This window comes from Natrix helvetica (assembly GCF_964273705.1).
Source record: "Natrix helvetica genome assembly, chromosome: 3".
In the NCBI taxonomy this organism is placed as follows: Eukaryota; Metazoa; Chordata; class Lepidosauria; order Squamata; family Natricidae; genus Natrix; species Natrix helvetica.
In genome coordinates, this window is record NC_138549.1 from 37,110,631 (window position 1) to 37,122,656 (window position 12,026).

Genomic DNA, 12,026 nt, shown 5'->3' on the forward strand with positions numbered 1-12,026 from the left:
AGTAACTGAATTTAAACATGCTTGCGATAAACACATGTCTATCATCTGCAAAAATTAAAAAGAAAAGAAAAATTAAGAAAATATAAAAATATTTAAAAATAATAAATTTATTAAAAAGGAAACAAAAAACAAACTCAAAGGGCAGACTTGATGGACTACTACCATGTTTCCCCAAAAATAAAACCCGGTCTTATATTTTTTGGGCTCCAAAATAAGCACTAGGGCTTATTTTCAGGGAAACATGATTTCAGGGTGATCAGCCTGGCTGGGTGCCCCACGCCCTGACATGTGCATAGAGGCGGTAAGCATGCAGGGATTGATGGTATCCAGCAGAAACTGCAGACAGCTAGACATTTGGTCAGTGCACTTTGAGGCTGTGCAGCCCGAAGATGAGTTGATTCTCTATCCAAGAAGCAGGCAGGCAGAGGTACTGGAGAAGACAGGTGATCCGGACATACTGGGTGGGCTGCAGGAAAGCCAAGAGTCGGTGGGGCGGAGCAGGAGGCTCGTCTTCACACGGTGGCACTGGTAGCAGAGGGAGGCAGAAGTGCGGGGCAGAAGGCAGGTGATCTCAATGCACTATGCAGGCTGCAGGCAAGCTGAGAGATGCAAAGAAAAACCTCCTGCGGCTGGCCGCCAGCTGCGGCCACCGACTCTTGGCATTTCTATGGCGTATCCAGATCGCATTCCTCCCTCTGCCTGATGTTTGGACAGGAAATCAACTCAACTGTGCTGCGGCTGCTGTTGGACACTGTCGGCCTGCGCACTTGCTGCTCCTGTGCTGGCCGTGCCCACCCTTCACTGGAGCTTATTTTTCGGGTAGGGCTTATATTAGGCACATGCTTATAAAAACAAGTTAGGGCTTATTGGGGGGTGGGGGGAAATATTTTCAGGGAAACATGGCAGCTCTTTTTCTGCCACAAATTTTCTATGGTCATATGTTTCTAAATAAAAAAATAAAATAAAAATTTAATTGGATTTCATATTTTTTTAAAGGAAAGAATAATTTATACATCAATTTTCTTCTCCAAGCTGTCCCACAAAAATGACCACATACTTATTAAACATTATACATTCATCTTACATGACTTCATTCTCTTCTTATCTAAGAAGTTGGATTAATATAATTCCACCCTCCAGAAATAGGCTTTTAATCATATAATATAAGTTTTCATTCTAAAATTAGCATTTAGAAATTTGAAACCTCTTCCTAAAAGCTGTTTTAAACTTTAAAGACAGATTTTTAAGTAAATAATCACTTTTCTATAATGCTATGCCTTATAGCTATGGATGGTTTGTCCAAAGAACATTTTGTATCTCTAAAACTCCGGATACTTACTATTTCCTGCATTGTCAATTGGCCTTAATCCTACTCTGGCAGAAGTATATCTATTTTTCCTTCCAAACTGATGGTTTTGTGAATTAATTGTGAATTAGGGCACAGGATAGGAACTTTGCTAAAGGTTCAGCACAAGATTGCCTCATATTTTAACACTATAAAATACAGCAACAACGGATGGAAGAGAACCACCATATCAAATAATATATCTGCTTGTTTATTTCTTAAATAGATTAATATAAAACTTAAAAACTGCAGTGATGTTGATAATTTTTTTAAAAAAAAATCTACTGAAGGCATTGAATATACAAGATTCTACAGTAGTTTTTAAAATGCTATCCAAGCTATTCCTATTAAAATTCTGTACCTCTTTCAGAACGGCTTCTGTATCTGGGTTTGAAGTTTCTGTTGTGGTTGAAGAACTGTCATCATCTGCTAGAGCATCTCTTAATTCATCCTCTTGTTGCCTACCCTTTCCCCTGTGTTCCTTTTCTTCACGTTTCTTTGGGGGTTTCGATTTTCGCTGGAATTGTTTTCCTTTCCCTAGGATGATAAAGGTAGTTACATTGTTTCAAGATTAACTGTCATAAATCAACATTATTTATAAAACATTAAACAAACAGATATCAAACTAAAATAGTAAAAAAGAAAATCATAGCTAGATGACACATTCTGATATAAACTAATTTCTGCTTTGGATTGTTCTTATAGTGGTCATGACAAAGCAGTATTTTGCTATATTTTTCTAGATTTCTAAGGAATTATAACTAATAGAAAAACATATGTTCTCTTCCATAGTAATTTAGTTTGGTGGTTGAAGTGGTTTAAAAAAATGATAATATTAATTCAGAATGCCATGCATGATACAGTAGATAATTTAGCAGAAAATAGAACCTCTGGTCATGACCATAATTTGTTCCATAACTTTGGTTGCAACCCGATTTGGTCGTGACCCAAACCTAATTTTGGAAATATGTTGTGTACAAAAAAAAAGGGTGCGGAAGGGAAAATCAGCTGAGAAAAAAAAAATTGTGAATTTTTTTGGTCGGACCCCGATTTGGTTGTGGTCAGAAGCGGTCACAAACGCTTCTGACCATGACCAATACATGTGATAATTGTTCAGTGATGCCCTTCCTGCAGGAACAGATTTGGTTCTGGAAGTGAAGGTTGCTATACCTCCTTTCCAAAACTCAAAGCATTAAGCCTAAGAAAACAACCTCTTTTGTGAGGGATAGAGAGAATTCTGTATAAATGTAAATTAAAAAAAACCTATTCTACAGGCTGTTATACAGGTAAGAAATTCTACTCTATTCCTGTACATCTTTATTTGTCTCAATCCAGGATATATTTCTTGAAATTTTATAAGGTCCTGAGACCCTAGTATTATCAATTGGGGGGGGGGGACGACTCAGAATCCATAATAGGTCAAGTATGAGGATATATCTCCCCCCTCCCCCACAATGAGTCAAACTTGTTGACAAGAATTAACTGGGATAGAGATAAAGTTTTGCCTGTATTTCAATCAGTAATTCCTTTTTGGGTCTCTGCTGATACATAATCAAGTTCCAGTATCAAGCCTGAATGTAGCATTGGTCTTAAGACATTGGCTTGAATTGCTCTCATTTTTTTTACATCTTTACAATTACACATATGTGTATGATAAAGAATGAGACTCAGCACTTTGCTGCAAAAAGAATGATTGTAACGGGAACCTTATTTCCATGGTGGCTGGAAAATTAAATTATTGCATTGGAAGCATTTATGCAGAAAATGAAATAGTTTTATCTTGCCTTTTTGTAGATTGGAGGTTAGAAAGAGATTTGCTGTTTATAGTGGCCTAAATTTGCTCAAATCCAATTGCTGTTAATTTTCTATTTACGAAGGACTTTATCACATTGGTTTGTGAATAAGATAACAATTGTTCATTATTTCTGTGATACTCTTTATAAAGTCAAGTCTATATAACATGCTGCCTACTAAGCAGCTTTGTGCAGTCAACTGTATTTTTTTTAAAAAATAACAATTTTGCTAGATCAGCATTTGCCTGCTTCTAAGTTAGGAGATGAGAAGAACTGATGGAAAGTTCTTTGATCTGATAGATCTGATCTATCAAAATATGGTAAGCAACTATGGAAAGTAAAGGGTCTAACCAAACTATTTCAGGAAGCCTGGATAATGACATAGATTTGCAAGAAACCAGTCCAAATAACAATAGCAAAGAAGGCTTTCAGGGGATGGTGGACTGAAGATGTGTCTATGAAAGCGGAGTTGCCGACTATGGGGAAAAAAGATCCCTTGGAAGTTCTTTCAATAAGGAGAGGATTAAAGGTTGCCTACATGTGCTCTAGAAGGGTACTCCTTCTGAGAAGACTGCAAGACAGTGGTCCCCCTTGGGTCTGACTTCTTGGAGATGAAGGGACCAGTCATCGTGTTCACAATTGCAGCCTTTTAAAGGATATTAAGTTTGCTAACTTCACTTTCTAATCACTTTTGGAAATTGCTTATTAATTACTTTTCAGCTAGTAGAGAACTTCAGAATGAACACCAGGTGAATCTACCCACTGTACAACCCAGTATAAAAGAATGTTTTAATAATTTGCTAAAAAAAAAGAATTTGAAATGAACAACAAAAAGCTAAACAGAATTTTGATCTTAGAAAGTTCTAAATGGGCAAGGGTCCAGATAAATTTGAAACATATTAACTTTTATAAAAATATTTTGGAATTAATTATAAAGAACAAACAATTTCTTGGGGGAAATAGATCCGTTTTTGTTTTTACAAGACAAGAGAGAGAAGTAATTTTATAATTTTAAAAACTGGATACTAGGGGGAACTAAAGATTCTAGGTAATAACTCCACAAGCCTACAAAACTAGGTTAATTAACAGGAGCCTACAAAATGATGCAAAACATTATGACAATGAAAATATTAAAGAAGATTTTTGAAGAATGGAGCCATAAATCAGTAGAATACCCCCCCTCCCACCGGCGGCCTGTTTTTATTCCCAGGAGGCTGTAGGGAGGCCTGCTAGGCCCAAAATGAGGTGTGGGGGGTTTCACGTGCATGCGCGGGAAGTGTCATGGTAGCATATGCAGGGGGTAGAGCATGCGGTGTGTGTGTCACACACCCATTGCATTATGGGTGTGGGCATGCCCATGCCTTTGACATGGGACGACAAAAAGGTTAGTCATCACTGGGCTAAGGAGAATTGTAGCTAGAAAGAAAAATGGCACAAAGGCAGCTGGCAGATCAAGCCAGTTTTTAAAAGTTTTAGGACCTGAAAAAAATGATAAGGATAAATTGAAGACCTCTGGGCCCATTTTTGGGTGGAGGGATCAATGTCCCTAAAGCAGATTTCCAGAGAAGTCCCAAGAAGACCCAATTAGAACATCAACATTGTGCTAGCCACAAGAGTTTGCCAGTTAAGTTTTGTTCAGCTCTAGGAAGCCTTAGAAGCCCGAAGCCAAGCAAGGCAGGCCTCGTTGAGGCAAGGCAATCCTCTTCAGCCTCAGAGGCTATTGAGAGGTCTGGAAGAACTTCAGCAGGAGCCCAATACAGAAAAATGAATTTAGAAGAAGTAATTTTGTTTGTAGCTTAGAGAAATCCAATTAAATCTAATTAAACCAAATTAATATGACCAATTAATCAGAATTTGTTGAGGAGAAGCCAGTTCCAATCGAACTGAGTCTAAAAAAGCGGGAACATGCTCCACAGAGACGATGACCATCACTTTGGTAGACTCAGTTCTATTGGTTACTGACTGAGTTAACCCATGCATGACCGCTGTCTCCACCAACTTGGGAGAATGACTTGTTTCCTTTACTACATTCCAAACTTTTAATGGCAAACATGCAGGGCGGAGCAGTGCAGGACAGGGTTAAAGCATAGGTTTTAATGGCATGCAGTTTACAGAGCTACCAAGATATAAAGACCAGGTTCAGAAGCATTTATCTTCCAATGTTAGAAATATAAAGGAGAAAATGGACTGATTTAGAAAAATAAGCTTGTGTGCTGTTTTCTCTTTAGAATACCTACATCCTCCCCTGGAAATGCAAATAAAAAATATTATAATGGAAAGCCCATCCGATTAGATTTCTCAGGCTGGGGAAAAATGCCCCTAGCTTTGAAACAAAACAAAAAAGATCTACGGGTAATGCATTTTGATGGATAATACGGTAATACTGTAGTTTCAAAACCTTGTACAGTGTGGACCCTTTGATCTGTAGTGTATCCAAAAATCATGGAGAAAGCATTTGTGTATGTTCACATATTTTAAAGCTTGAAAACGTATCACTAAAGTTTGTTTTCGTTCCCAGGGTTCTGCACAGAGACACATGTACACATATTAAAATGTTAGACCAGCTGCCAAATTCTTCTTTACGTCAAAAGCAATTCTGTCCCACTTCCAAAATATGCAACAGTGGCATTCCCTAAAGAGAGTGGAAATACAGAAGAAAATGGTTTGCTTGCTTCCCCCACCCCCATTATGGAAGGAGTAAAAGCAGCTACCATTGTAAGTTATTGCCTCTTCTGTCATCTCCATTATCTAGCAATATTTCTCCAAATCTCTTGATAAGCTGAGATATAGGTAGTTCTCAATTTTCAACCATTTGAAATTACAACGGCACTGAAAAAAGTGACATGGCCATTTTTCACACTTATGACCATTGCAGCATCCCCATGGTCATGTGATCAAAATTCAGATGATTGGCATCCGGTTCATATATATGATGGTCTGGGGTCATGTGATCACCTTTTGCCACCTTCTGAGAACCAAAGTCAATGGGGAAGTCTGATTCACTTAAGAACCGTTTTACTAACTTCACAACTGTAGTGGTTCACTTAAGTGTGGCAAGAAAGGTCGTAAAATGGGGCAAAACTCACTTAACAAATGTCTTGCTTAACAACATACATTTTGGGGTTCAATTCTGCTTGTAAGTCAAGAATTACCTGTATATTAGGGGTTGCTAAAACCTTATAATGGCTTGCTCATAAAGAAGAAATGTATGCTACAGGTTTGTCTTGTTTAGAAATATTTTCTTTCAACAACCCATCTTAACTTTATATACTTCCTTTTATACTACTTAATAGTACAATTAATCAGGAATTTATTACCTTTATTTTTTGCTACTGGAGAGGGTGGTTGTTCTGTAAATACCTCTGGAGGTGATTCTGGGTGATCAAAGTCTTTATCCATGGTTTCCATGAGAGTGGCAATATCAGAGTCTTCTGAACTATGCCTTGTGTTATTAGCACATTCTGAATGTGAAGGTGCAGGCTGCTGCATTTGTGGTGAGGAATTTTCATTCTGCTGTTCTTGTTGCTGAGATACTACTGGTAACTCTGGTAAATGTTGCTCTACTAAAACCGATGCATGCTGCTGGTTTGATTGCAAATTTTGTTTTGTACTTCTAGATTTCCTGCCTGCTGCATGATTCTGAGTTGCAGCATTAGAATCCAAGCAGACAGAACCTGCTCTGTTCATAGCCTGTGCAGAACCTGCCTGCACAGAAGTTCTGTTCGCAATATTAGAACTGTTTTTAAATCTCATATTATCAACTTCAACTGAATTTCTATTGCTGTGTAGATTCATTGATGAGTTACATTGCTTATGACTTCCTGCACTGGATCGTGATGAGGAATTTCCTGGTCCATACATTCCTCTGGAAGAACTGTGATTTGACTCTGATCCAAAGGGATTCAAGCTGAAATAAAAATAACCGCCTTTAAATCTCACAATGCAAATATTTAGAATATAGAGATCGACCTACTTACTAAAATGCATGAGACTTTAATGACTAGGTATTAAATTTAATACAGTGAATAAAAATACGTGGAATTAATGCTTAATTTTGATCTAAAAGCTCAATATATAAATGTTTCCATTCCATAATTACTGCTAACCCTCCTTTTAAGATTCCATTGCCATTCTTTCTTCATGTACATATTTTCTGTATAACTGAGTTTCACCCATATATTATCCCAAGAATTCTGCAAATAAATAAAGGCTGGACTCATGCATCACTTATAATATATTCAAGAACATGATAGAATCATACCAAAGGATCTGTACATTAGTATAAGGATAAAGCTGTTTGTTATTATTTGTTTTTGCATTTTGATTTATTTTCTATTTCTATTACTACAAAATATAAGATATATACCATGGATTTACTAATTTAATGTACATCCAGGATTAAAATAATCTTTAAATTTTTTCCCCTTAAAACTGATAATCCAATTTTGGGAAAATAATATTAATTGGCATTTATTAGGCAAGATAATATAAACAACATATTTGCCCAGTGAGTTTTAATTCCATAATTATTCTTTATGTACACAGATATGCTCAAATGTTGCAAGTCCAGTACAAATCCATTCTGAGGACAACATACATTAATGAAACTGTCACTTTGAAAGCATTCAATTTCTAAATAAAGTCATACTTTCCATCAGATGAAATTCCAAGTATTCTCCTGAGATCGAATGGCCTTCCCATATCAAAAGGAGGATTGGAAGCTTCAAAGGAAAGGCGCCTTCTAAATGGTTCCCAAATTCCTTGAGCTTCTAAATAGGCTGTTCCAATTACCAAAAGGAAGAGCACACTGCAAGAGAATTAAGTGCTTTTATTATTTTGATTCTTAAAATCAAAAGAAACAATGGCCATCCGTTTACTAATTATAAAATTCCTTGATTTACTAAATGATTAAATACACAAAATAAGCTTAAATATTGATTCAACCAACCAGACAGGATTTGTTTTAATTTTTACTGCTTCAATTTATAAAAAAATTAATAAATGGCAAGCAGTGCAAGTATTTCAGTAGTAATCCATTTACGACTAATTGCAACATTCCAGTCACTTGATTACGATTTGTTACTTTCCCAGTCCTTTCCAACAAATACACAATTGGGGAAGCTAGATTCACTTAACAACAATGTGGTCACTTAATGACCAAGGTAAAATGGTTGTAAAATTGGGTCTGGTTACATGATGATTTGACTTATTACACTAACTTATTATGGAAATTTTGGTCCCAACTTATGTGGGCATAAGTTGGGGACGATCTGCATGAAGACTTATTTTCTTAACAAGTAGAGAACACCAGTAAACAAAATATGTAAAAAAAAAGATGCTTAATACCTCATTATTCCTGAGACTACTATGTACAGTGCCAACTCCCAATTTGGTCTTGGCAAAGCTTCTGCACAAGTTGCTAACATGTGATAGGGAAGAGATGCATTTAATACAAATATAAATTCTGAGCCTCCTGCTGTGGTTAGTTTCAGTTCACGAATGACTCTGGAAGTAGTGAAATCTGGTGTAAACCTGTTGGCATAAAGAAATACTGTCGACTTATCCAGGTTGTATCATTTACAACAAAAAAAGCAACTTTGCAAATTTCAATTAAGTTAGAGCCATTCTAAAAGTCAATGTCATTTTTGTTGGTCCAACAATAACCAATGCAATAACTTCCTTCAATTCTTGTTAAAAAACCATGCAACAGTATTGAAAAAGTGAAGCATCTGAATATGCTTATTTTAAAAATGAGAAAATCCTTTCATATTTGGGTCCTGCTTGAATTTTGCTTTGTTTCTTTCATTATGCAATCATGCCATTTTTCATTATGAAACATTTTTGGGTGTTCATAGTAAGATACATATAAGTAAAATAATATGGGAGTGTAGAAAACTATTGAAAAATACAAGAAACTTAACAGAACATCCACTATAATTTGTTCCTACCCAATTGTAGATAAAGGCATGGAATAATGAGCATATGGCTAATGAACTTTCATATTCTATAATCCACAAGGTTCTTGGATATTTAGGCTATTTAAGTATAGGATATCCTCTATCTTAGCCTCAGGTGGCATATTCAATCCAAGATTACTATGTTCTGTCAGGCACATACAGTATCCAGAAAGACCCCAGAGTAAGGTATGATACATGAATAACTCTGAAGTAGTCTGTAAATGAAGACTCAATCACCCAGGCCAAAAATATCTTTAAAAGTTAAATCATGGCAACCGGGCCAAAATTTAATAAACTGAGACATTTCGTTATTCATCTATTCATTTTGGATGATTAACAAAATGTCTCAATTTAATAAATTGGTCCAGTTGTCATAATTTATCTTTTAGATACTTTTGACCTGGATGATTTAGTCTTCATTTACATATTGTATTTCATTTTGGAGAGAAACCCTCTGCAGTCAGTATGGCAGAGTTAGTACATTCTAATGGCTAACTCTCTCTCTATGCCTAACCAAAAAAATTCATTTTGACTGAAGAAGTTATTTAAATGAGTAACGAAACATCTCAGTTTAATAAACTTTGGTCCACTTGCCATGATTTAACCTTTTTATATATTCTGGAATAATCAAATCAAAATCACCTCAGTGTGATTTCTATTTAATATTACTTTTTTCGGACAAAAACTCAAAAATAACTTCTCACATCACTCAAATTTGTGTTACCATTTGTATGATATGCCACATCATTACTTAGGTTTCCAACATTTTATAATACTATTTTATTTGGATTTATTTTAGTATCTTTGTTCATATTTATTTTTGGATTCTATTATACATTCTTCTGTTAAACACATTTATAGAAGGATGTAATACTTTTTTTATTAGATATTTTGCTTGTACAATGGGACCTCAGCTGCCAACTGTAATCGGTTCCAGGACTTCGGCCGGCACCCAATTTGGTCATGACACACACAAAATGGCACAGAAGGGGAAATCACCACGGTGGTGTTTATTTGGCACCTGAGGATGTGACCCGAGTCACATTTAATGTACTTTTTGGTCGGCACCCGAATTGTTTGTGGTCTGAGCTGTCAGGGACCCGAGGTCCCACTATATCTAGCCTGTATCTGGGCTGTAATAAATTTGATGTGATTTGACCCTGGAGTAGTTGGTTATTAAAAATGTTATACGACCTACAAAAAACCAAGAAGGTATCAGGGCTTTTAGTATGGACCCATATGATATTCCACTGAAGCCCAAATACTTTAGTATTGGAGGCAGATGCAGCAAACCTAAAAAAGGGGGCAAGGATGCCACTTCTTTATATAACAATTAGTACATGTATATGATTGGATTCAGCATGAGATGATAAGTGATGATAAGGTCAGTGAGGTAATTAGGATGAAATCTTTGAGGTAAAGGGCTGGAACTAAGAACAACGGTGCACATAGAAGCAAGATTTCATGAAAGTATCATATTCTTTGCTCTATAAGACACACTTCCCTCCCCCCCGCCCCAAAATGGGTGGAAATGGTGCTGGTCCTTTGATGAATAGCAGCTGGGCTGTGGCGGCGGGGTCCTTCTACAGTGGTGAACCCTGCCTTTTGTCTTTGTCATTGCCTGCCTCTTCTGTCTCTTTTCCACAGTGCAGGAGTCAATAGGCAGAGTTGGCACATGAAAGGACACCTAATTTTCTAGGAAGTTGTTTTCATGGGTTTATCTTATACTTCCCCTGCTTCCTAGAGCATTTTGCTTGTCTCCTAGTATTCCCCTCTGCCCCCCCCCCCAAGCTTTATCAACATCCTTTGGCCTTTTAAGTACTTTCTGGCTAAATTGACAAGAAATTATTATTTTCCAAGTTCCTGGGAAGATAATTTAGGGGACGGAACATTTTCTTGTCCTAACCAACATTATATTTTCTCCTGTATCTACACATAGATTTCTTTATATAATAAAAGGTAGGGATGTACCAGGCATTTTATTATTGAAATGTTCTATGTACGGATCAACTGCTCTGTTCTGGATAAGAACTGAAATGGAGTTCAATCTGGGCAGAAAGGATTAGAGGGATGAGGGAAGGTTGGGGGAAAAACGCAAGGAATTTCCTTGGCAACTACATTAATGAACATTAGTAGCAAAGGTTTAAGGGCACATAGGCTAGTGCACTGGCAGCAGCTGTGAACAAAAAGCCTGGGAGAGACTGAGGGAAGGCAACAATGATGTAGAATTCAGAGGGATGGACAGGCCAGTCTGTTGGGATGCTAGGTGGGTTTGTGGGAGTTAGAAGGAAAAACTGGGGAGATGTGGGGACAGGCCATGCAAAAAAAGAGGGAAGAAATTAGTGATGGCCACTAGCTTTGCCCTACATCCCCTGGGTGAAACATTGCAGGTTTTGTTTCTGTTGAAGGGCAGCCAATCTAAAATGATGTGGCAGAACACCTGGTATACAACAGTTCATTTCAGGTCTGATGCAAAATGTATTTCTGGATTTGTAAATTCCTGTTAAAGAGTTTGTTTATACACAATACAAAGAATACATAAATTAGGATTATCCTGTAAATTGAAATTGATGCCAGTATTTAGCACAAGGACACTTACAATATGACAATGTCTTTAGAGGCATTGGCACTTAGTGCAAATTCTTGGCAATTAACTATTTTAAATCCATATCCTTCACATAAATATCCACTGATTTCCATGGATTTTATGTTAAGCTGAAGCTGTCCTGTATTTTCCACTTTGAATGTTCTTTTCAGAGTAAAATTTGGCTCCTTCAACTTTGTTTCTGTAACAAAGAGAACAAAACATTTAATATTATAATCCATAAGTTATTTATTAAAAAAGATATTAGTCTATATCTGTTTTCTTTATTTTTAATAAAACCATCATTGGCCCTTGTTTCATTTAGTCTTTTTTTTTTAAAGAAAAAA

At 36.5% G+C, this 12,026-nt stretch overlaps 1 protein-coding gene across 1 annotated transcript in view; it reads right to left on the reverse strand.

Moving 5' to 3' along the window:
- Positions 1–12,026, reverse strand: part of TMEM131 (transmembrane protein 131) — a 93,446-nt gene that overhangs the window by 9,121 nt on the left and 72,299 nt on the right. The window contains exons 28-32 of the mRNA XM_081946768.1: positions 11,695–11,881; positions 8,485–8,670; positions 7,787–7,945; positions 6,456–7,045; positions 1,707–1,882 (exon numbers count right to left, since the gene is read on the reverse strand). Coding sequence (XP_081802894.1) covers positions 1,707–1,882; positions 6,456–7,045; positions 7,787–7,945; positions 8,485–8,670; positions 11,695–11,881 — 1,298 coding nt within the window. The remainder of the gene's footprint in view (positions 1–1,706; positions 1,883–6,455; positions 7,046–7,786; positions 7,946–8,484; positions 8,671–11,694; positions 11,882–12,026) is intronic.